Source organism: Phacochoerus africanus, chromosome 5 (genome assembly GCF_016906955.1).
Source record: "Phacochoerus africanus isolate WHEZ1 chromosome 5, ROS_Pafr_v1, whole genome shotgun sequence".
Taxonomy (NCBI): domain Eukaryota; kingdom Metazoa; phylum Chordata; class Mammalia; order Artiodactyla; family Suidae; genus Phacochoerus; species Phacochoerus africanus.
The window spans coordinates 102,154,849-102,182,117 of NC_062548.1; the positions used below are offsets into that span (position 1 = coordinate 102,154,849).

The 27,269-nt window shown below is 39.4% G+C and overlaps 1 protein-coding gene across 8 annotated transcripts in view; it reads right to left on the reverse strand.

The window, feature by feature from the left end:
* Positions 1-27,269, reverse strand: part of MTA3 (metastasis associated 1 family member 3) — a 229,128-nt gene that overhangs the window by 27,963 nt on the left and 173,896 nt on the right. For 6 of the 8 annotated variants that reach the window (XM_047782189.1, XM_047782188.1, XM_047782185.1 and 3 more), the window contains exons 9-13: positions 26,587-26,775; positions 11,842-11,916; positions 9,711-9,769; positions 4,196-4,320; positions 562-713 (exon numbers count right to left, since the gene is read on the reverse strand). In XM_047782189.1, coding sequence (XP_047638145.1) covers positions 562-713; positions 4,196-4,320; positions 9,711-9,769; positions 11,842-11,916; positions 26,587-26,775 — 600 coding nt within the window. The remainder of the gene's footprint in view (positions 1-561; positions 714-4,195; positions 4,321-9,710; positions 9,770-11,841; positions 11,917-26,586; positions 26,776-27,269) is intronic. The other 2 variants (XM_047782186.1, XM_047782191.1) reach the window with 1 other exon arrangement.

The following is a 27,269-nucleotide window of genomic DNA, read 5'->3' on the forward strand; positions in this document are numbered from 1 at the left end:
TTAACTATTGCAAACTGTTTCCACAAAAGCCATTTAAACATTTAATTGGTAAACTCTCCACTCATGCTGACACCCCCCCCACACACATTGTTCTTCTTTTTTCTGAGTAATCTCACAAGCCAATATATATATTTTGGCTTTTCAGGGCTGCACTTGAAGGAGGTTCCCAGGCCAGGGGTCGAATTGGAGCTGCAGCTGCCAGCCTACACCACAGCCACAGCAATGCAGGATCCAGGCTGCGTCTGTGACCTACCCCACAGCTCATGGCCAAAGCTGGATTCTTAACCCACTGAGCAAGGCCAGGGATGGAACCTGCATCCTCATGGATACTCGTTGGGTTTGTTAACCACTGAGCCATGCCCGGGACTCCTGACCAATATTTTGAATACCTGAAAAAATTGGATTTGTCCCTACCCTCTCCATACCCACCCTAGACATTTCAGTACTATTAGTTTTATTTGTTTTTAAGTTATCCTATACTATACTTCTGTTTCCAAGGAGTGATCCAGCCGCTGAAAACCATGACATTTCTCAGCACTATAAAGATTACTGCTTGTGTACCTCTGTAGTTGGGCTGGGAGATAACTTCTCCTCTTCTGATTGGGTGGGCATTTTCAGGCCTCCATACTTCTTCCAATAGAGCCAACAGGTTGCACATAATCTACACTGCATATTGGGTGGGCCCCAAGAATACCACTGATGAGACTGTGTAGCTAAAGGTGGAGAAAAAATAAGAAAAAAACAAAAAATGCAATACAATTATAACATCATTATACATACAATCGAGTATTTCAAAAACATTCCAAAGCCATCTTTAGTTTTCAATGGTATTTTTCTTATCCTGATTTACCCAGCACACATGAAAGTCTAATATATACATGGATTTTTCAAGTCAGAATTCATTAAACCATTTATTCATGTATTCATTTATTAAGAGGGGCTATTAAACCATTTATTCATGTATTCATTTATTAAGAGGGGCTATTAGGTGAAGTGCCCTATATTATGTGTCCTGCTGCTGAAGAAGTTTTTGTTAGCTAAAAATATCCTCTATTGTGTATATTTGTGGAAATAAGTTATCAGAACAGTATTATTAAACTATTTCCAGGGGAGTTCCCGTCGTGGTGCAGTGGTTAACGAATCCGACTAGGAACCATGAGGTTTCGGGTTCGATCCCTGCCCTTGCTCAGTGGGTTAATGATCTGGCGTTGCCGTGAGCTGTGGTGTAGGTCGCAGACGCGGCTCGGATCCTGCGTTGCTGTGGCTCTGGCGTAGGCTACAGCTCTGATTAGATCCCTAGCCTGGGAATCTCCATATGCCGCGGGAGCAGCCCAAGAAATGGCAAAAAGACAAAAAAAAAAAAACTATTTCCAGGTTTCCAAACTTATGGTTCAGAAACTCCTTCAGGGTTTAAAGTGTTTAGATGGGATCTCACTGATAAAAGTAGAAGTCTGAAAGAAATAGTACCTGTTTTCCATTCCTTTATTTTAATCAATAGATAAAATAAATTTTTTCCCTTTTTCAGCTGTACCCATGGCCTATGGAAGTTCCCAAGCCAGGGACTGAATCTGAGCCCCAGCTGCAACCTAGATCTACACCACAGCTGTGGCAATGCCAGGACCTTATCAACCCACTATGCCCAGCAGGAACTCATAAAATAATGATGTTACTATTTTTCCTTTTAAAAACAGAATCCTGTTCCAGACTGTAAGTCCCTATCAAGTGAGCATGTACAGTGAGATGACAGCATGCTTAAGACCTGATAACTTGGTTGATTTATTCCTTAAACACTAAAACCTGTTATTTTACTCTGCAGTTTAAATTACTGCTATGTAACATTTAAAGTATTCCCACAATTGATCTGAAGTTTAAGACAGAAAACACAGACAATGAACATTAAGTTGATGAGGTACATAAAAATTACTGGAATCTGTGAGCATACCTAGGAATGAATATTCTTCTCTCCATCTGTAAATTACCTTCAAGTCAAGATGTTCAAATAGCACATCAAGGTGTCAACACACTTCACAAACCAGTTGTCAAGTGTCAAGAGGCAAAATAGTGATCATTATAATAAAACTGTTTCTTAGTTTATTGAAAATAATACTGTGAACCGATCATGTCTTATGGGGTGGGGGGAGATGGGACAGACACAACTCTTTGCAAATCACAGCTTTCCTCTTGTAATTTAAAACATATAGTAAAGATGATGAGTCAAGATGATTTCATTTTTAAACATCAATTTTAAGAATCCTAAATATTAGGCATGGACATATTTTGGATTCTGAATATAAAATTTCACTCATATTTAAATATACATTTTTACCCAAATTAGTCATGACACATCATTTTAATAATTTGTCAACAAATGCCTCTTTTATTTTTTCTTTTTACAGCCACACTTATGGCATGTGGAAGTTCCCGGGTCAGGGATCGAATTGGAGCTGCAGCTGGGGCCTATGATACAGCCATAGAACACTCAGCCGCATCTGAGGTCTATGCCATAGCTCATGGCAACATCGGATCCTGAACCCACTGAGCAAGGCCAGGGATCGAACCCCGTCCTCAGAGAGACAACATCAGGTCCTTAACCTGCTGAGCCACAATAGGAACTCCTCTCTCTCCCTCTCTCTTTTTTTTTTAAGTTTTCTTTTTCTTTCAAAGTTTAGGTTTTTTTGTTTGTTTTTGGCCATACTCTCCATGTGGAAGGTTAAGTTCCTGGACCAGGGACAAACCCACACTACAGCAGCAAACTCGAGCCACTACAGGGACAAAACTGGATCCTTAATCTGCTGTGCCATAGGAGAACTCCCAAACGACTTTCTCTTATATATAATTAACTCAAATTCAATTAAAGAGTGATAAATAGAAAACACCAAATTCAATCATTCTATAAAGATAATTTTTCTATGTATATTAAGATACAGTTTATGATAGATTATTTAATATATGGACCTAAAATAAATACTATAAAATTAAAATCACTTGTCATGCACATGTAAAAATGATGGAATAACTATTTAAAAGGATCTATGAGACTACATATAATGTGAAGGGGTTTGTAAGGCAAAAATAAGACACATTAAACCACCACCACCTGTCTTGCAGGATTCTTTTTATTTTCATTTAAATATAAATGAAATTCAAAATCTAAGAATTCCCAATTCAGAAACAGTTATACAATCTATGTAAAATTTCGACCAAAAGAATCTAATTTTCCATAAAGTGTTTCCCTTTGTTCCTCATAGGGTAGAAAATGGTTAGACATGTGCTATTTTTATGAAAATAGCAATCTGTCTAGCTCACATCTTCCTTGGTTGCAGGAAAGATAATTACATGATTTGGTTTTAAAGCCTTTTCTAAAGCCAAAGCCTGGTGTGGGATATGGAGCACAGTCACAAATGTCCTAAGTACAGCAGGCTACCTACCCCACCTCCCAAAGAGCTGCCAAGAGGGAAAAACTGGGCACCAAGTAGACTATTAATAAATATTAGTGTCCCTCCCTCTTCTACCCGGGGCCACTTTGCTTGGAAAGAAACAGATGAGTGTGTCACCAATGCCCCACTTAAGAGATTACATTGTTGTTTCAGGTTTTAAATAAATACAAAAAAAGTGTATTGACTACCTAACAGCTCATCTCAGCAACCCAGTTTAACATCCAGGGCAAGTATAATACTGCTGGCATCGGAAACATTTTTTATATGGATAAATGCTGGTAAACATACTGGGCCCCTGAGGCCAAAAGTATCATAAAACACTACCTTCCAAACCAGTACTCTAAGGGAACCAGGTATGAGGATTATAAACAGCAGTTTATCCACACATAGATCCTTCCTACAGAATTATTTCTAGCCTTTAATGCATCAAAATATACTGAGGAACTCCCAAAAGGGGGTTGGTTTATTTCCATGGGACCTTGGTTTGCACAAAGCTAGTAATAGCTCTGCACACAGCCTGGCACATACTACTGAGGAATAATCAACAGAGGACGCCATAGAAGCCAATCAAAGGAAACCCACTACTTAAATTTTGTCCAGGCAGAAGGGAAGCATGGGCACCTTTTCACTCTGAAACTGCGTTATTGTGAACTCTGCGTGGTTACTAACCTGCTTCACCTCCATACCTCCCACCCCACAGAGACAGCACAGATCCCCACCTTCGCCAACGACAGGCCATCCTGCTGGAGAAAACTTACCATAGCAGCTCTCACAGGCTCGCCCTAGGAGAGGATTCTGCGGCTGGAACGTGGTTCCCACGGCTCCATTCACAGCGCCAGGTTTGCCATTGCTGGTGGATATTTGGTTGGGATTTGGTTTGCTGCTTTCAATGAAATATAAAGTGAAGATTCGTTTAACAAGGCAAAAGCCTCTACATTTCATTACTGATTTATCTTAACTACACATAAACATTTGAATGTTCGGTGAAGAAGAAATACACTGGTCAAAGTAAGGGTTAAAATGAACCCAAACCATTTATCTTTACAAACCAAATCTATGTAAAAACCAATCTCTTAAGCATGACATTTACAAAATAAATACAGCCCTATCTCTTCTCCACCCAAGCAAAATTTCCTTAGGACACCCTCTAATGCTTTTGAAAGATACAAGTTATTAAGCTTTACCATTTATCATAAAATTCTCCTGAGAAAATAAAGTAATTTTCAGAGCAGATAAATTAGGCCAAAGGCTATGTGGTTGTATTTGTTTAGAGAAAACCACGGTCCCATTCTTGCTGCTGGTGTGACAGCTGTTGACTCCACGCACTGACTCTCAAGGGGACTGCACAAAAGCCACATGTTTAACAGTGACACCATGCATATCAACAGGGCAGGTCTCTCAGTCAGCACTTCAGGAGACTGACCAATCATAATTCCTACTACGTATGAATTTTTATGAGGAAGATTACACAGCACTTGAAATTAGAAAAATTAATACATGCATTTTGAGGTATTCCTTTTTAAGAGGAAAAAGGTAACATCTATCAGATTTCCAGAGGCCATAATTCCTCACTAACATGCAGCCCAGATTATCTTGGTATTTACTGTGCAAATATGGCTAACTTCTTCCCCTCTAGGGTAGGCTAACCCTCCTGCTTATCAGCCATGTCCAAGAACACTGCACAGGTGTACACAGTATGTCCTCAATACACTAATTCATTTAACATATATTTATACAGTGCCTAGCAAACAAAAGTGCCAGCATTAAACAGTTTTCATCCTAGAGGAGCTTTCGTGTGTGTTTCTTGGGCAGACGATTAAGCAAAGTAAATTAGTAAAGCATTTGTTAGAAATGAATGCTAAATGACTAAATGCAGACCATATTCTATCTTCCCATGGCCAGTGAAATAACAAGAATTCAGAACTACCAGGACGCTTGCAGTTTCAGCATGGAGTAGGCTCGTGGGTTTGATTTTTGCTGTTTTTCATTCTCACACTTACACTTACCAGTGAAGTCTAATATGTAAACTTGACCTGACTGCAAAATAAGATTTCTTTCTGGTGCTGTTAATGTAATTCTAAGGTGATACTCATCACACCAGAAGAAATTACTGTGCACTGAGGGTCCTATTGTATAAACAGGACTATTGTTTAGACTTCTATTCTGTGCCAGCAATGTTTTTTGAAGACAAATAGGCTTTTTTTTTTTTTTTTAATGGCCGCACCCATGGCATATGGATCCCAGGCTAGGGGTCTAATCGGAACTACAGCTGCTGCCAGCCTACACCACAGCCACAGCAACACGGGATCTGAGCCACATCTTCGACCTACACCACAGCTCACAGCAATCCCAGATCCTGAACCCACTGAGCAAGGCCAGGGATTGAACCTTTGTCCTCATGGATCCTAGTCAGGTTTGTCAACTGCTGAGCCATGAAGGGAATTCCCAAATTGGCTTCAAAAGCACATTTTAAAACAGAGATAATGTACTGGTCCTCTTACAGTTTTCATTTGGAAACACACAAAATTAAAAGTGGTGATTCAGAAAGACTACGATTTCCAAGGGTATGTAAAAAATATTTTTGATTTTTAAAAATCTCCTAACAGAAACGATGGCTCCTTAAAGTCAAATGGATGACAATGTCAGAAGGCCTTGTCCAAATATGAAAATTTCTAACAATTAACCTAGGGGCCAAATATATGTGTTAAAAGAGAGCTAATACAAATTTATAGTTGAGCTGCCTAAAAAAAGAAAGAGAGTAAAAACAACTTTAGTTGTTCAACTTAATCTAGAATGTTATTTGACTGAATAAACCACTGGCCTTAATTATAATAATCACAAAAGGAAAATGAGTGGGAAAATGAGTGCAAAGACTGAATACAGACAAGTGAACCACTTAAAATATGTTTTGCAAAACCAAATACCTACAGATTAATCCTCAGGAAACAAATGGTTGGTGTCAAAGTGACCATTTGAATAAACTTTTACTGTTAAGACAAACATTTTTTTAAAGTTTTCAAAGCTGCATTATATGATAAACATCAAGATCTTACTGTATAGCACAGGGAACTATATTCAGTATCTTATGATAAACCAAAATGGGAGAGAATATTTTAAGAAAAACAATGTGTGTGTGTGTGTGTGTGTATTGGATCAGTTTGCTGTACAATTTAACACAACAATGTAAATCAACTATTCTTCAATTAAAAAAAAATTCTGGCCCTATAAAAGGCAAAAAGACAAAAAAAAAGAAAAAAGAAATCTCATTTATAGTTTCAAACACAACACTCTATTCTGATGAAGCTCAAATTTGTACATCTAGCCCAGAACTTTCCCCTGAGCTTAAGACCAATATATTTGACAGTATATTTAACACTTCTTTTTGGAGAAAGCAAACTCAAAATAACCCAACCTGGGTCTCTGCCACAGCTTCTCACCATGGTGAATAGCCAGCAATCCACCTAGTTAGCTGTGCTAGCCAGAAACCTGGGACTCAATCTAAATCTTCCCTCTGCCCCTCCATACAAGTCAACCGCCTCCAAGTCGTGTACCATTTCCAGGCCACAACTCTAGGTCAAGTTACTATCATCTTTCTTCTCTAGGAACTTCGTAATTGGTCCCCTTACATCCATTCCCCAATTCCTGATACCGTTTTCCAAAATATAGTCAGGAATCTGAAAGTACACACAAACTTGATCATGATACTTTCTGGTTTAAAATCCATTTCCACTGTTCATCAGATGGGTAACTCTTGGCCCTCGCCCACCATGCTGGCCTCCCACAGCTCACCACTCTCTCCTCACAGCAGCCACATTGCCTGCCTCTCATAACTATGCTCCTCAACCATGTTCTGCCCCATCCCATCTCACCATCCCATTAGCCTGGAAAGCCTCCATCACCCGGTTAACCCTTCCTCTAGAGTTCACTCATACTCACTGCCACAATGTATCTTTCCTGACAGCATCAACTGAGTGTGATAACTCTCCCCCAGTATAAACTCTCACGAAAACTCTCCTCCATCAGAGTACTCATCCCACTGGGTGATTAGCTGTTTGGCACCTCTCTCCCACACAATAGAAGGTGGGCTCCAGAATGTCTTTTTAGGGCTGCATCCATAGCATATCCAAGTTCCCAGGCTAGGGGTCAAATTGGAGTGACATCTGCAAGCCTACACCACAGCCACAGCCACATGAGGTCTGAACTGCATCTGTGACCTACACCACAGCTCATAGCAACACCAGATCCTTAACCCACTGGGTGAGGCCAGGAATCAAACCTGCATCTTCATGGATACTAGTTGGGTTTGTTACCACTGAGCCACAACAGGAATTCCCAGAGTGTTTTTCTTTTTTTTTAATGAAGGGCTTGAGTCTAGGAGGAAGTTTTCTAGAATGTCTTAACTGATCTACCTCTAGTAGTGAACAGAGTGCTTTGCATATAGGAGACTGCCAGGCTCAAAAAGATAGCAGCATATAATAATTCTTAATCTATTATTTTAAAATAGCATTTCAGAGTTAATTGGGAAATTCTTCAAAGAACTCATATTCTTACCCAACTCAACAATACTGATTCAAACTTCTATTTACATATATGATTCATATAAATTTTGTAAAAGTATGATTAGAAACTCTATCCTAATCTCCAAAAATCATTCACTTGGATCAAGGGTTGGCAGAGTAAATATTTTAAGCTTCATGGGTATTATAATTTCTGTCACAACCACTGAACGCTGCCACTGCAGCACAAAAGCAGATGTACACAACATATAAATGAATGAACATGTCTGTATTCCAGTAATGGTTTATTTATAAAAACAGGTGGCAGGTCAGATCTAGCCCACAGATTGGTCTTTGATTTAGTCTTTGACTTAGATCAAGACTCCAAAGTCAATACAAAACAGAATAGAAACAATTGTCTGGGTTACTTGGTGAAAACTGGTTAAATGTGTTTTTCCTTTGATGTGACAACAATGCAAAGTATAAGAAAGCTGTTTTGCTTGCTTTTGAAAATCTAAGACACATGAATCACAACACTGTTTTCTTTGGGGAGTTGCTCTTTTATAAATTTAGTCAAATAAAATATATAATTTCCTAAAATATTAGAAATCACTCTGCAGAAGGGACAATTCAGCTCTGAATAAAAATTATGGACCCTATAAATTACATGCTCTCTCACTTGAGATAAAAGATTAATAAGAAATATCACAATTCATTGTCAATAAGGCCTGCTATATATAAGAATATGTATGAATATATCAAAATTCAGTAAACAAAAAGGCTAGGTATAAAACAACTGTACTGAGATCAAAAAGTGAAAAATCTTGAATTAATACACAGAATTTTGTAGCAGATTTCATTTTTATCCCCAAAGAAGCTAGGATAGCTCTATATACACGGGGCTCAATAAACTAAATTTTCCTAAACAAATGAACTGTCAAACTCAAGACTGTAAAAAAAGATAATTCATTTAAAATGTAACAAATGAAAAGAAAACTGGCATTCATTTTGATATGACAATGATATCGAAACCCAAAGGATAATAATGATAGAATGCTAGGCATATGAAACAATCAAAACCTATTAATTTCTTATCCAACATTTCAAAGTTTGGCTTTAATTACTTTTCCTAACCCCTTCCCCAAGCAACCAGTGTAAAATGCTCAACAAATAAACAACACACCTACAAATGGCAATGTACATTACCCAAACAAAAATTATACAATACAGAAGTTTCAAAATTTGTCAGCCTTCTGAAATACATGTGCTTCAAGTAACATTTTCATAGGTTAGCTTTCTAACAGTTTTCCTTCAGCTTTGATAGAAATTATGGTACATGGCATTTTTCATCTGGTCCTACGGTTACTTGGGGTTTTCTCCCACCAACTATTTTTCTTTCTTAAAAAATCCTTGTGGAGTTCTCACTGTTGTGCAATGGGGTCGGTGGCGTCTCTGGAGCCCTGGGACACAGGTTCGATCCCTGGCCGGGCACAATGGGTTAACGAACCAGCATTGCTGTAGCTGTGGCTTAGATGCAACTACGCCTTGGATTTGGTCCCTAGCCCTGGAACTCCATATGCCTCCCTAGCCCTGGAGGCCAAAAAAAAAAAAAATCATTGTAGTAGCCTTATAATGGAAAGCAAACTGTGCTATGTAGTGGAAGAAAATAAGATGTACAAAGAAATTCAAATTTGACTGAAACTGACCAAAATATACATATTTTATTTTTGACAGAATTAATACCATGGCAAAAACTGAAAAGATTTCCATTACTTACTAAGTTGGGATATACACTTGTTTCAGTTTACTCTCAGCTTCTGCTGCTTTTAGACGTTTCTAATTCAAAAGACAGATAAGATATTTTACACACAATGTCCACTAATTATTACCACTTCATTTATCTTAAAAATTCACAAGAAAACAAAAATATTAAAGCATAATTCAATAACTGCCTTTTTAAGATGAGCTTTTATTTCACGCACATATTCTTAAACTCCAGTAATTTGTAAGAAAAAGTCACTAGATTGTGAGGTATAGCACAAGTATTAATAACATTTTATACGTAAATTTAAAAAAATAAAGCATGAACAACATTTCCCATTTCTCCATGAGATGAGAGACAGAACTTATAATCATTTTTACTTTTCAAATTTAGCTTCTATTTTATTTCTTTTCTGCCTTTCTGGGAGAAAATGCATATAATCTTTGCTTTTAGAAAATTTGATTCAGAGATGATTCGTTTCCACAGTCCATGCAAAAAAAAGACAGTAACTACTCTAAGTCCAACTAAATAAGCATTTACCCTTAAATGTTGGGAAATATCCAGTGAACTTTAAAACTTGGCTGAACTCATGTCTCATTTTTAGGAACCAAAGAGGAGCCAAATACAGGGCAAGGAATGGGGGAAAGATTATATAATCAAAAACAGAGTCTGATCAACACAATGATGCAAATAGGGAGGGAAAATAATGAGTGGTAGATACTCAAAATGAAGACATGAGAATGCAAGGCAATCCCCCACCTTCTTAAATGAGAAGGAAACAAAAACATTTAAGGAAACAAAACTTTTAAAGGAGGAGCTGAAAGTTTGGAAATAATTTTATCCAAACATGTTTTCAACCTTCATTAATGCCATCATCGCCACTCTCTTCAGAGACTCTTTTTACTTCGAGTAACACAGCTTTCCAAGAGCACATGGTCTTCACATCTACCTAAGTTGTTTGAAACAAACACTTTGGGGGGGATGGGGGTGGGCAGGAATAGCAACTTTATTCTGAAAGCCATCAAAAGAGAGATGGTGCACTAACGTCCTAAAGAACCGTCTTGCCCAGGGTTTGAAACAAGCACTTTCTGAATTACACATGACGTTGACACTGGAAATTTTTCAACAAGCCATGGGCTATCTATTCATATCTATTCACCATCTCAATAACTCAATGTGCTAATATTTAAAGTGATCCTTAAACTGTATTTTTATAGCATCCAACACTTGCCACTGGGTGATCACATACTTAGGAAAAATAATGTCTGTGTTAAATATACTTGCATATTTACTTTCTTTACCAGTTCTAACATGTGACTAGAAAAATACAAAAACAAGTACTGACTGAGGTCACTTGAGAAAAATGTACTTTCCCCCCAAAAGTAATATTACTCAAAATAGATTAATTGAGAGATTACCTCAGTTTGGGACATTTGGGAAGGATTTTTAAAAATAAGTGGTTTCTTATTTTTAGAGATAATTTTGGGAAAAAGGTTATGTATCTACGTACAAAGCATCAAATTAGTAAAGACTAACTACTACAAGCAGATGTAAACTATTATCTATAGAAGGGATAAACAACAAGGTCCTACTGTACAGCCCAGGGAACTCTAGTCAACATCTTGTAATAAACCTTAACGGAAAAGAATATGAAAGAAGGAAAAAAAATATAAAACTGAATCATTCTGCCGTACACCAGAAACTAACACAGCATTGTAAATCAACTATACTTCAGTTTAAAAATTAATTAATTAACTACTACAGTTAAAGTCAAAGATTTAGGAGGTACAACCCCACAAATGTCACAGGAGGTTTCGGAAGACCTTTAACACATCCTAAGTCATTCCCATCAACCGTACTCACAAAGAGATGAATCACCAGGCACCTGCAAAGAAAATAATACCTCTCTAGTGGCATCTTTCCCTGCTGTCTTTCCAAAATATTTATCCTAATGGGTTCTAAAGTAAAGAAAATATTAAGACTAAAATCTTTATACGTTAAAGATATGAAATCATGTAGTTTAAAATGGTCTAGAAAAAATAAAGCAAACAAAAAATTTACACTAAGTATATTCTAAGAAACATTAATGTATAAATAGAAAGTTCATTTTGATGAAACTGTATTGACAGCAATATGAAAAAATTACCTGCTGCACGTATCTGTCAGTAGTTTTCCACATGTAATAATATTCAATGATGCTAGTCAATGATTTCCAAGGGAGCTGAAAAAATATTTAATATGATAATGAAAACAAGCTACTGAGAGAAACTGCTTTCCTTTAAAACCAGTTCTCTAAAATATCAAGGCAAATATCTACATGGAAGCTGCATTCTAGAAATGTTTGAGAAAACTGAAATTAATGACATTAACTCTTAGCAAAGGGTCCCCAAACATGTTCTATTCAGCTAGAGATGCTGATACAACACAGTCCATCTCTCAACTGCCATCCCATTAAAAATTATAAACCTTATGACTTATAATTGATGACTTATAGAAGTTTTTCTTGGGCTATAGGTAGAATTGAAGTACAATTTTTAGAAATGATATTTAAATCAATCTGGCCTGAGTTCTTTAACTTTCAAAGTTGCCACCTACAACTGAGTGTCATATGGTCTCTGCCATAATATTTCTCATTCTTTTCAAAACTGCACTATTTTGATCTTTCTGTTGTAAATAAAATGAAAACCTAAATATCTGAAAAAGAACATAAGTGTGGTACCTATTAGAAAAATAGGAAGCTTGCCTGCTATATTTCATAATTATTCAAAAAATGACCAAAAGAGCTTCTACCTACGAGACCTACAACCACAGTATATATTCATTCCCTCTGTGAAAGAGATCTGCTGGGCATCTAAGATGCAAATCAGGGCAGATCAAAATAGTGGCTGATAATATTCACGATTTTTAGCTATTGAGGCAAATTTTACAGATAGGTGACTCAGCAGCACTCTTTGACTCCTACCTGATCTGCCCTAATGCACCAGTGGGGCTGCAGTTAAAACAGTACTTCCCAGACCCCAGGGCAGCTAGGGGTCTGTTTATGACCCATATGTACAAAATCTATGCCATTCCCATCACCTCCACATTTAACTCACCTGTTTGGTTTAAAGAGAAAATAAATGGAGTTTAGAAAAAAGAAATTATTTTAAACTTAATTGGGTGGCAACTTCAACAAATGTAGTCTCCTTACAGGAACAGATTGGCACAGCTGGCATTTGGACTGCAGTTAAAGTAAATACAATTTTCTCCAATTTAACAAGCAATCTAATGGAGCTGAAAGTGTCAGAGGGATAGTGTGAGGAAATCAGCAAGACCTCACAGGACATCTGGGGCACAGTCTCTTAGGGTTTTAAGCAGGCCAAGATCTCTTTATTGCCTGACTATTATTCCTTTGGGAAAGAGCCCCTAGCATGCAATTTACCTAGAAGCCTGAGAAAGAAAACCAAGTGACCGTGTAACCCAAGCTTCCTCATAAGCCAGATTTTATCTAAGCCCTAAAGTCCTAATCAGCTATACCCCTGGCCTCTCATCAAGAAGTGTAGGTCAGGTCTCAGTGTGCCCACTCCTGATGCAGTATCATTTCTCCCTCAATCCTCACTCTGACCTTATGGGAGTTCCCTATGACACATCAATTGAGAAGGAAAAAATCTGAATGTGGCAGATGGCTCTGCATGCTGTACTGGCACCAACCAAAATTATCCTGCTGCAGCATTTTAGCCCCAAGCAGGAGTGACTCTGAAACACAGCAAAGGGAGATCCTTTCAGAGGGCAGAACATCAGAACGGACATGTGGTTTTCTACTAGGGTTTGAGTTGCAGAAGAGATGGCCAGAGGTACTGACCATACCCATGTAGTGACAATGGCTATTTACTTGTTACAGTTACCAGGGACTTGAAAGGACTGGTAACAATGAGTCTTAGAAAAGCAGCTGCGGGACAAACACCTGAATGTAGGCCTGGGTGTGAGAATTTCTGTGCCCCCATGCCCACAAAGGCGCCTCTGCAAAGGAGATTCTCACTTATCAGTTGCCTAAGATGGTCTCCTCTACGGCTATCAGCCACCCTCTTCCCCTGGCCGCCTAAAGATTGCTCAAAGGACACATAAAGTGGATGCCACCACAGGGATGTCCCCTCACAAATCTTGTCTGATCACCCCAAGTGTCTCATCTGCAAGGAACAGTGTACACTGGGCCTCCATCATGGCACCTTTCCTGGGAACATGTCAGTTAGACTAAACTCTCAGCATCCCAGAATAGCAGCTATCTATTCTCATTGAACAGACAATTATTCTAAATATGATTTGCCTTTTCTGGCTGAAATGCATTGGCTAGCAATACCACACACAGACTTACGAATGACTTATTTCCACAGAACACTGCTTCTAACCCAACCCAGGGCTCAGAAGGAGTAAAAGTTTGGGTCACTCCACCAGACTACAAACTCCGATCATCTAAGATACCAAGGGGGTGAGGGTGGGGTCTGTTTTGAATGACAAGCGAGGCCTCAGGAGGAGTTTCACAAATGGAGAAAGGAAGACTAAAGAAGCTATACTTCCTTCCTTGCTCTGTGTAACTATTTTTCTTCTGCACCCAATTCACTTTCTATTTTTATACAAGGTCTGTTGGTGGTGGGTTTTTTTTTTTACCTTTACAACTTAATGTAGAAGTTACAAGCTATAAAGACAGGGTTTTGACTAAAACCAAAAGAGGAAGAAATATCAACTAGAAATAAATGCTGTGATATTAAATTGAAGCCTCCCCATTTGAGGAAAGAGTACCATATTTTCTCATGATTCAGGGTAGTTACTACTGTTTAAAGGTTGACATATGGAAAGGAAGCATGTATAGAAAACAAGGATAGATGTTAAGTAGTCAAAGAAGCAGGTGATGGCAGAAACTATACACCCATTTTGAATCCACTTCTAGCTTATCTTCCTTGAAGCTTTAACCACATTCCCTGCCCCACCCCCTCCAAAAAATAAAACAAAACAAAACACCCTTTTAAACAAGACACAGACATATGGGTCAGGTTTATCCAGGCTGACAAACATGAATGACATTTAGATACAGAAGTGAGCAACATCAGTGCCATGTGATCCAGCAATCGCACTCCTAGGCATATATCCGAAGAAACTCTAATTTGAAAAGATACATGCACTCCAATGTTCACAGCAGCACTATTTACAATAGGCAAGACATAGATGAAACCTAATTGTCCACTGACAGGTGAATGGATAAACAAAATGTGGTGTATATCTACAATGGACTATTAGTCACAAAAAAGAATGCAACAATGCCATTTGCAGCACATGGATAGACCTAGAGATTATCATACCAAGTGAAGGAAGTCAGAAAGAGAAAGACAAATACCATATGACATCACTTATATGTGGAATCTAACATATGATACAAGTGAACATATTTACAAAACAGAGACTCACTAACTTTGGGAAAAAAAAAAAAAAAAAAAAAACAAACTTACGGTTACCAAAGAGGAAAAGGAGTGGAGGAGGGATAAATTAGGAGTTTGGGATTAGCAGATACAAATCATCATACATAAAACAGAACAACAAGGTGCTACCGTATAGCACAAGGAACTAGATTCAATACCCTATAATAATGGAAAAGAACATGAAAAAGTATATTCGGATTTTCTATATGTATATATAAAATACATATATCTGAATCACTTTGCTGTGCACCAGAAACTAATAATTATAAATCAACTATACTCTGATTATCAAGAAAGAAAGTCGGGAGTTCCCGTCGTGGCGCAGTGGTTAACGAATCCGACTAGGAACCATGAGGTTATGGGTTCGGTCCCTGCCCTTGCTCAGTGGGTTAACGATCCGGTGTTGCCGTGAGCTGTGGTGTAGGTTGCAGACGCGGCTCGGATCCCGCGTTGCTGTGGCTCTGGCGTAGGCCGGTGGCTACAGCTCCGATTCAACCCCTAGCCTGGGAACCTCCATATGCCGCGGGAGCGGCCCAAGAAATAGCAACAACAACAACAACAAAAAAGACAAAAAGACAAAAAAAAAAAGGAAAGAAAGTCGGGGGGGGGGGGGGAGAGAGAGAAACAATGGGCAACATCAGGATAAAGCTGCAAGACGGGAATCTGGACAGTGTGGCAAGAACTCTGGTAGAGATATCATGTTCTGAGGGCCCATGCACTGACTGTTCTGGCACCCACGTTTGACATGGATTCCAAGCACCAGAGGGAATGGGTGTTTGCACTGTTTCTATGGCATCCAAAGGCCTGGTTCTCTAGTCTTACCACAGATTTTATGAGAACCTAATAGCCTACATGCCTTTGGCTTAAATTAGATATAGTAAATTCCATACTTAGCAAATAAGAACCCTAACACATATAACCAAAACAAATATTCTTTATTCTAAAGTAGGTGAAGTTTCTTTCACTTATACTCCAATGTACTCTAAGACAAAAATTGGTAACAAGTGGAGTGTTCTAAGAATAGACCCTAAATACACGACACTTACTGATAGAGTCAGGGTAGAACAGAATCAAGCAAGATTTGTGGTAGAGACAGCAGAACTTGTATGCCAGAGTACTGCCATTTTGGGGTCAGTTGCTGTTCTCAGCTTCCCAAGTCCTGGCTGTGAAGCATCAAAACTTGGATCCCCAGCCCTCCTGGAGGTCTGGAGTCTTCTGATACACTTTAGAACTCTCTTCCTCTTCAAACTAGCTCACTCTGGGAGTTCTCTTGTGGCAACTCCACCAGGTTAAGGATCTGGCGTTGTCACTCCAGAGGCTTGGGTCTGATTCCCCCACCCAGGAACTTCCACATGCTGTAGGCAGAGCCAAAAACAAAAAAAAAACCCTCCCCCTAGTTCACAAAAATGGATTCTGTTGTCTCTAATTATGCCTTGCTCAGTATTCTTTCCAACTTCCTCCTAGTTTACTTTCTTATACTGCAAAGGCTAGAAATCCAAACATTGTTATTTCCAAGACTCTCTTGTGATTTATTTCTGCCAACCAGATGTATGTGTATAAGACCTAAATTCAGAAGCGAATTAAGCAGGCGTAGAGCTGATGGTGCACCAGGGATCCATTTTGCTGCAGTAGAAGTAGGAGGTGCAAAACTGTCCTAGAGCCAAAGGCTCTGCTAGAGTTTTCCTGATCTAAAAATCATGGCTAAAATAGTATGATCCTGGCTCATAAGTTAATCCAGCACCTTCTCAGTTTCCATATGGTGCAGAGGTAAGAGTTCAATTGTGGAACCATTTCTGTGGAACTGTTCTGAGGTCCAGCTTGAGCCTACTTCTCCAACCCTATTAATGATTTTAAGCGTCTAATTTCTAAAATTCAACCCTATTCTGTTTAAAATAGCTCCTACAATTTTGTTACCTGCAACTGAAGTCTAAATGATACAACAGCCAGGAAATAACCATTGCTGAAAGGAGTTTCTATGGCAAAGGACTCCATTGCATGAAGGGAGAAGAAAGACTGCTATTTTACACTTTGGATTTTTCAGGTTCCTCTGCATATTTCAGGTCCTGCTTAGGAAGAAGAAATTCACAAGAGAAGTCATCCCCATTCTAAAAATGGGGGGTGGGGGGGGGACACAACAACAGATAATTTACAAAACCACACCCACTATTTAGTACATCAGAGAGCTAAGATTACAAGACAACCAGATGAACTAAATACCTAAGTTGCTAAGCAAAGACAAGACTCATTAACTACTTTTACTTTGGCAGGGCATAGAAGAAACAGGTAAAATAAAGGCAGTAACAACAAAAAATTTACCAAATCATTAATGGCCAACAGTGGGCTGGGAAAACTGTTTAGGATCCCTGGAAGTTCTAGACATAAGGGGAATCCAAATACATTTGCCACAAGTTTCCATCAGAAAGAACTGAGCCAGAGCAGGAAACCTGAGAAATCCCCCACTGGCGATGAAAACTTGAATTTACACAAAGAGATGAAGAAGGGCAGAAATGAAAAAAATTTAAATAAATAAACTAACAATAATAAATATGGGGGAGGGGCGCAATCTTTAAAAGAGCATTGATTGCCTAAAGCAAGAAGTAAAAATACTGCACTGTGGGATTTCGAACATGGACATAAATAAAACGTATGACAACAAAAGCAAGTACAAGAACAGGGAGAACTACAAGTATATTGTTTCATGGTTCTTAAAATCTTTGTGATCTAAGTGGTATCAGATTTGAAGGTAAACTGTGGTACGTTAAAGCATAAATCACGAAACAAAACAAAACAAGTTTAATTAGTCAGCCACTACTAGAGATAAAAAAAATTGATCAAAAGGGTCAAAGAACAAGAGTTCCCATTGTGGCTCAGTGGTTAATGAACCTGACTAGTACCCATGAGGACAAGGGTTTGATCTCTGGCCTCGCTCAGTGGGTTAAGGATCTGGTGTTGCAGTGAGCTGTGGTATAGGTTGCAGGCTTGGCTCAGATCCCATGTTGCTGTGGCTGTGGTCCAGGCCGGCAGCTGTAGCTCCAATTCAACCCCAAGCCTGGGAACTTCCATATGTAGCGAGTATGGTTCCAAAAAGAAAAAGGAAAAAGAAAGGGAGGGCAAAGAACAATGGGATAAATGGAAAATTCATGATGATAATGGATTTAAACTGAGAAATATACGGTTAAATAATTAAAGATAAGTGGTCTAAATACACCAAGTATAAGGCAGAGATTGTCAGACTGTCTTAAAAAAAGAAAAAAAGATCCAAAGTTCCTGTTGTGGCTCAGCAGTAAAGAACATGACTAGTATCCATGAGGACACAGGTTTGATCCCTAGCCTCTCTCAATGGGTTAAGGATCCGGCATTGCCATGAAATGTGATGTAGATAACAGACTCGGCTCAACCTGGCAGTGCTGTGGCTGTGGAGTACGCTAGCAGCTACAGCTCTAATTCGACTCTAGCCTGGGAACTTCCATATGCCACAGGTATGGCCCTAAAAAGCACGTGCACGCGTGCACACACAAACGCACACGAAGATCCAACTGTATTCCGCCTATAAAAAGACCATTCTGAACATAATAAAAGGATGGAAACAAGATATATCATGTAAACAATAAAATAAATCTGGGTTGGAGTTATATTAATAGGAAAAAAATTAGATTCTGCCACAAGGAAGCTGCATAAATAAGTGTGACACAAAGATTAAAAGGGTTGGTTTATCATGAGAACACGACTAATCCTAAATGTGTATGTACCTAATAACAGTCAATGTATTTAAAGCAAAAACCTAATATAATTGAGAAGAAAAACAGAAAAATCTACAATTATAGCTAAAGTTCTTTTTTCTTTCAGCCATGCCTGTAGCACGTGGAAATTCCTGGGCCAGGGACTGAATTCACAACACAGTGACAATGCCAGATCATTAACCTGCTGTGCCACCAGGGAAGTCCTAGCTAGAGACTTTTAATACCACTCTCTCAACAATAGAACTGGACAGAAAATCAGTAAGGCTCCAGAAGACAACACTATCAATAAACTTGACCCAAGCAGGATTTATAGAACATTATACCTAACAGCAAAATCTGTTCTTTTAAAGAGTACATGGCCCATTCGCCATAACAAACCATATACTGGGGTCAGCGCCAATCAAATCTTCAAAATGTAAAATTTGTGTCTTTTTTTTTTTAAAAAAAACAAAGTATGTTTTCTGAATACAACAGAATTAAAGTGAAATTCACAAGAGAAAAATATATGGAGAGTTTCCTTGTGGCACAGTGGGTTAAGGATTTGGTGCTGTCACTACAGCGGCTTGGGTTGCTGCTATGGTGCAGGCTTGATCCTCAGCCTGGGAACTTCCATATGCCATGGGTGCGGCTGACAAGAAAAAAAAAGGGAGAGGAGGGGAGGAGAGGGGAGGGGCAAAGGGCAGTGGAGACTGACTGGAAATTTTTCACACTCAAGAAACCTACTGATCAAAGGCTACACAAGACAGAGACTGGTTGTGACAAGAGAGTTCTTCCCAGACCAGAACTGCTGTGGGAGCTCCAATGCTTAGGCTCAGGCACATAAAGCCTACCTAAGACTGGACTGGAGCAGGACAAATAAGAACCCCCATGTGCCCTCACCATGGACGTGCCACACTATTCTATCACAGGGGGAAGGGCAAAATGTGGAGAGAGGCTCTGTGGTGCATGGGAATTGTGAGCCCAGTAGGGGCTGTGGAAGTGCAGCTTGGTGTAACAAGAGGATAAGGTGTGCCCTGGTTCTGGAAGAAGGTTCCCATGGGAGGATGTGATTGGCTTGTGTGAATAAACTGTGTGCTGGCAGGGAAGTGCAATTCGTTAGGTTGAAGACTGGGTGGGGTGCTTGGCGAATTAGCCAAGTGGGGAGCCTTTCCTGATGGGTGAAGGATTTTATCTGGCAAAAAAAGGGAAACTCAGTTAAGCCTTTGCAGTCCTGTGAGGCTCAAAGTTTTGAAGGCAATACATGAAATATTAGGCCTTCCAATACAGTGGTACACTGAAGGTAGCCAGAACAATGAAATCCAAACCTGACCAACTAGAGACCATATTAATATACTAAAAGATCTAGTTGAACAGGCAGATGACACGCACAAATAGACAGGGAACTTAAATAGAAGTAAAAGCATAAAAATAGGAGTTCCTGTCGTGGCTCAGTGGTTAACGAACCCGAGTAGTATTCATGAGGACGTGGGTTCAATCCCTGGCCTCGCTCAGTGGGTTAAGGATCCGGTGTTCCCATGAGCTGTGGTGTAGGTCACAGACATGGTTCAGATCCCACGTTGCTGTGGCTGTAGCTGTGCCCGGCAGCTACAGCTCCAATTTGACCCCTAGTCTGGGAACCTCCATATACCATGGGTATGGCCCTAGAAAGACAAAAAAAAAAAAAAAAGGAGACATGGTACATTTTTAAAAAGCGTAAAAATAAAAGATGAATGTTAGAAAAAATGCTATCATATTTAAAGAATTCCTTTAACAAGTTTATCAGTTTACTGAACATAGCCCAGAAAAGAATTAGTATACTAGAAGATAAATACAAATTGTACAAATTAACACACAAACAACAAATCACAGTCCTAGAAAACTCAGTGAACTACAAGTAGATAATTACAAAGAAAATCCTATGGGACGTTTCCTTGTGGCACAGCAGGTTAAGAATTCGATGCTGTCACTACAGTGGCCTGGCCAGAGAACCTCCACGTGCCCAGGGTGCAGAAAAAAAAAAAGAAAGAAAGATAAGAAAAGCCTACTAAAGTACACTATAGTAGTATAAGCGCTAACAACCAAAAGTAAAGAGGAAATCTTGAGCACAAAGAAAAAGAAACATTTACATACATAGGAACTTCTCATCAGACACTACATAAGCCAGACAGAGTGACATCTTGGTAGAATACTGAAAGGGGGAAAACTGTTACGTCAATTCTATAAGAATGAAATATCTCTCCAAAGAGGGCAGTAAAGTTTTTCAGGCAAAAAACACAGGTCATTCTCAGCCAAAAGCTGAATTCATTGTCAGCCAAATGTATATTACCAATAAATGATGACACCTGAAGTAAAGTTTCAAATTAATGATCTGAACGCCAACCTTAAAAAAATACTAGGAAAAGACAAAGCACATAAGCCCAAAACAAGCTGAAGGAAATAAATAATAAACATAAAAGCAGAAATCAATGAATAAGCAAACAAAACAAAAAAATCAATTAAATCAAAAATTGGTTCTTTGCAAAGATCAATAAAATTGATAAACCCCAAGCCAGACTAATGAGGACAAAAAGAAGAGCTACATTAGCAGTATTAGAAATGTGAGAGGGGACATCACTATAGCTCCATCCCATAGAACTTAAAAGGATAATGAGATTATAAAAAACTTTACGACAACAACCTAGACAAAATGGACAGTGTCACCAGCAAGATAAAGGAGGACAAGCCAGATTTTTTAACCCCACAAGAAACAATAATTAGACAGCTATCAATAGATTAAAGTTCCCCTGGGAGGACTGCAAGAGTCAAATAGGAACTTACAGCAACACAGTGCAGAAAAAACTGGAGGATAACTGTACAGAAACGATCACTGAGGAGATGAGCATTAGCTGAGACATCTGAGAATGACTAAGAAGAGAGAAGGGGGGAGGCCATTAGTATAAGCCACATGGTGGACACCAGTGCGGTCATCGGTGGCCTGCTCTGCAGAGAAGCCTGGCAGTTCTGGTCACTGATGACTTCAGCAGCCCCCAAGACAGTGTGGAATCCCTTCATCTTGCACAGTAGAGGACTGTGTCGTGTTTGTTGACATGGACCTCAGCAGCCTCCTCCGCAGAAGAAATCCGCAGCTTCTGCCACCAAGGTAACCAAGAGCCATCGCTATTGCTGGCCTCCCAGGGAGGGAGATACTGCTGCACTGCTCCCAAAAGACATGCACACCTGGACCCCAGAGCCCTAGCTGCTCCACAGCGCTCACATCCCAGGCAACAGATCACAGGCTGCAGTCACCCTCTGAGCGCACACACTTCCCTCCTGGCTTTAAGGTTGATCCACACATACCCACACCTCAGGCATCACTGCCACCAACTGAGCAGTTCAAAGCAAGACCCAGCAACAAAAGAGACCCTTCACCAACGACAAATGCTGTGGGAGAAAAAGAATCCAGAAGGTTCCCCAGCAGCCTTTGCCACTGAAGATCCCAAAAGTCCTCTCTGCTGCTGCAGACCCCTGCAGCCCTGGTCATGGAGACCTCTGCAATCTTTACCAACACTGGCTTTGGCTGATACAGCTGAACATGCAAAGCCAATGGGCCTTCCCAGGAGCTACAACCATCACACCCCACTTAGCTGGCACCCTTGTACCCACTTGCAGGTAAAGGTCTTTCTCCGATAAAAGCAGTCTGTAAAGTCTGATAGAAGTGAGCGCTCAATCAAATGCACAGACACCAACACAAGGCTATGAGAAACATAAAAAACTAAGAAACATAACACCCTCAAAGGAACACAGTAATTTTCCAGGAACTGACCCCAAAGAAATAGAGATCTAGGATTTGCCTGGTAAAGAATTTAGAAGAATTGTTTTAAAGAAGTTGAGTAAGCTACAAGAAAACGCAGATAGACAATGAAATCAGGAAAACAATATACAAACAAAACAAGTTCAACAGAGAGAGGAAAAAAAATCACTTAGAAAACCCAAATTCTAAAGCTAAAGAATACAATGAATTAAATGAAATACAGAATACAGAACATCGGCAACAGACTTGATCAAGCAGAAAAATCTGTGAACTCAACAACAGGTCATTAGAGGAGTTCCCGCTGTGATGCAACAGAATTGGTGGCTTCTGTAGCACCAGGACACAGGTTCAGTCCCCAGCCAGGCACAGTAGATTAAGGGATCTGGCACTGCCACACTGCAGTGTGGGTCGCAACTGTGGCTAGGATCTGATCCCTGGACCAGGAAGTCCATATACTGTGAGGCAGCCAAAAAAGAAAAAAAAAGAACAATAACAAAAAAGATAGGTCAAGAGTTCCTGTCATGGCTCAGTGGTTAACAAACCCAACTAACATCCATGAAGACTCAGGTTCGATCCCTGGTCTTGATCATCAGGTTAAGGATCTGGCGGTGCTGTTAGCTGTGGTACAGGTTGCAGACGTGGCATGGATCCTGCATTGCTGTGGCTGTGGCTGTGGCTGGCAGCTATAGCACTGATTCCACCCCTAGCCTGGGGCCCTCCACATGCTGCAGGTTCAGCCCTAAAAAGCAAAAGACCAAAAAAAAAAAAAAAAGTCATTAGAAATTACCCTGTCAGAGGAAAAAATAAAAAAAGAATGAAAAGAGGGGCTCCTTGGTGGCCTAGTGGGTTAAGGGTCTGGCGTTGTCACTGCTGTGGCTTGGGTTACTGCTGTGGCATGGGTTTAATCTCTAGCCTGGGAACTTTGGCATGAGGCAGATGCAGCCAAAAAAATAAATAAGTAATGAAAAGACAGTGATCCCACTTAGCAAAAGAAAGGAAACAACAAAGACCAGAACAGAAATAAATGAAGTGGAAACAAGGAAATCAACAGAAAAGATCTATGGACTGAGTGCTGGTTTTTTTGAAAAGACAAACAAAATTGACAAGTCATTAGCTAAACTAAGAAAAAAAAAGAGAGAAGACTGAAATAAATAAAATCAGAACTGAAAGAAGAGACATTACAAATGATACCACAGAAACACAAAGGATCATAGGAGATTACTATGAACAATTAAACACCAACAAATTGGATAATCTAGAAATAAATGGATAAATTCCAATAAACAACCTATCCAGACTGAATCATGAAGAAACAGAAAATATGAGTAGAATACTGAATCAGTAATCAAAAACCTTCTAACAAAGAAAAGCCCAGGACCAGATGGCTTCACCAAAGATTTAAAGAAGAATTAACGCTAACTCTTACCAACATTTTAAAAAAACAATAGCCATCCTAACAGGTATCAGGCAATGTCTCACTGAATTTTGATTTGTATTTCCCTGATGATTAGTGATGCTGAACACTTTTTTGTGTACTTGCTTTTCACCAATGGGTGGAGGAGGGGAAATGTAAGTTTAAAAACACCCCAAACCCAAAGTTTAAAAACACAAACCCTTGGAATAGTTAGGCTCTTGATGTTCTATCTTCTTTAAGCTTTTTGACACTAATGATGAATTCCAATCTTCAAAGCACAACAAACCTAATGTGGATTGGCTCATCAACAAGCCCTCTAAACAACTTCAGAAAAAACTAATATACGTTGTGCTACAAATTACTAAGAATTTTGTTAGATCATAATCCTACAGCATTACTGCTGTTATACCAATATCCACAGTTATTTTACCTCCTATGAATGCCAGCTACTACCAAGGTACTGTGCAGCTTTTCCTAGTCCTTTATTAAGTGCCCAGAGTGCTGTGTACAAGATCCACACTTCAGTGTATACCGGTCAATTTGCTGCTCTCTCCCTTTGCCATCAAAGGTCCAGCTGCAATGCCAGTTAACTCTGTGAAGACAATCCTGGGTTGATCACCACAACTAATAGTTCCCTTCCCACCGCCTCCATAAAACTTGTTCTTATTACTGACAGAAATAATTACATTATTTTTTACTTGAAAGAATGTCTTTCAATCTCTTGATCTTGATTATGAAATAAGGATACATTAAACTTCTGTTGCATGCCGAGTGCAAACCTAAGGGCCTGGTATGTTGCAGGTGCTTAATAAACATTTGTTGAATTGAACCAAGTCGAAATGATTACTGGAACATAAAATGAGCATGTCACACTCAGTGCAGGGAAAAGTAGTATCACCTTAGTATTTCTCACCTTCTACTGGTTTATCAGACCTACAGACTTTGTTTTTTAGAGGGTTGTGTTTTTGCAGTTTCTATTTAGTGGTGGAGCTACACTATATCAATAACACTGTGCTGCTGTGATATTCTGACCACCTGAAGCTAAATGCTATCAATGCATTTTAAATTCTCAACTGGGAGTTCCCGTCGTGGCGCAGTGGTTAACGAATCCGACTAGGAACCATGAGGTTGCGGGTTCGGTCCCTGCGCTTGCTCAGTGGGTTAACAATCTGGCGTTGCTGTGAGCTGTGGTGTAGGTTGCAGACGTGGCTCGGATCCCGAGTTGCTGTGGCTCTGGCGCAGGCCGGTGGCCACAGCTCCGATTCGACCCCTAGCCTGGGAACCTCCATATGCCGCGGGAGTGGCCCAAAAAATAGCAAAAGGACAAAAAAAAAAAAAAAAATTCTCAACTGCATGTCTTATAAATTGACACCATGAAATATAACAATCTGGATATGAGTGACGTTTTGCCAGAGCAAATGCCAGTGACACTAATAGCTTTAATTATCATGTTTGGCATTTAATATATCAACACGTATTAATAAGTAAAATTTTGGGAGTTCCCATTGTGGCTCAGTGGTTAACAAATCCAACCAGGAACCATGAGGTTGCGGGTTTGATCCCCGGCCTCACTCAGTGAGTTGGGGATGCAGCGTTGCCATGAGCTGTGGTGTAGATAGAAGACGCAGCTCAGATCTGGCATAGCAATGGCTGTCGCGTAGGCTGGTGGCTACAGGTCCTATTAGACCCTTAGCCTGGGAACTTCCACATGCCACGGGAGAGACCTTAGAAAAGGCAAAAAGACCAAAAAAAAAAAAGTAAAATTTTCCTTCAGAAAAAAATTCGAAAAAGATGCAACAACATAAAAGGCAGGATATTAGCTCACATTAGATACTTCATAGTCTATAAAGAGTCTATTTTCATAATTTCTTATAGCAATGGCAGCTCTAGAAAGCTACTTCTCAAATAGAAATTTTTTCTCATTTCAAAGAGATTGTAAGCTTAATTACGGAGAGTGACTCCATAAATACAAAGGAAGCATATAATAGTAGACAAGATGACCTAGTATTTAAAATGCAAGTAAGGTCCTGCATATCATCAAGAAGAGTCAAAGACTGAAAACCCATAAAACAAATTCTCCTACTCTGCTTGGTACAGGTCGTTTCTATATTAGAGGTCTGCATCAATTCAGGCTCAAAGATTAGTAAGATAACTAGAAAAATCCTGAAGGTCTAAAGGAGAACAATAAGCTTAAAAAGCAGAGATCAGAAATATTTAGTGCAAGTGGTTAGAAAAGCTGAGCATATTTTAAACTTGGAACTCAGAGAGAGGCAACTCATACTGCCAAGGTTTACGGCAAGAACTCAGGGCCTCCTGACCCTGGGTCTTACTCACAATTACTTCTCAGGACAAATGTCAATGTCTCCCTCCACAAGACTGGCCTTCATTCTATGTTGAGCAGATAAAAATTACTAAGTCACAGGCTTGCTAGACGAATAGTGTAAGCTTTACTAAATTTTTAAAACAGATAAAATATTCCCACCCCAACACTTTATTTAATTCACAATTTTCTACTTACAAAATCTTGACGTATGTCATTGAAGTCTTTGCCATATTTTTCCAGTGCCTCTTCAAATAAACTAGCTTCAGAGGCTGACCATTCTTCCATTTCATCTCTGCATAAAACAGGTCCCCCAAGTGGTACTAAGACACTAATTGCACTGCTTAAATCATAGCTGTGCCTATACAACGTATCCATAGCATGAAACTACAAAAAAAGAGGAGAGAAAAGATCAGCCAGAAATGCAAACTTGCTAAATTATTTAAGAACAGAAATACTAAAATGCATAATGCACTAAATTAGCAATATACTAAGTATTTGATTTTAGGTAACACAATTAAGAAAAAAATTAGGGAGTTCCCATCATGGCATAGAGAAAATGAATCCAACTAGGAACCATGAGATTGTGGGTTCGATCCCTGGCCTTGCTCCGTGGGCTAAGGATCCAGCATTGCCGTGAGTTGTGGTGTAGGTTGCAGATGCAGCTTGGATCTGGTGTTGCTGTGGCTGTGGCCTAGGCCGGCAGCAACAGCTCCGACTGGACCCCTAGCCTGGGAACCTCCATATGCCTTGGGTGCAGCCCTAAAAAGGACAAAAGACAAAAAAGAAAAAAATTAAACAACAAATTACTTAATTACTTAAAATACCATTTATTGCTTTTAGGAATATGTTGATCTGTACCTTTTAAGGTCTTTTGGGTG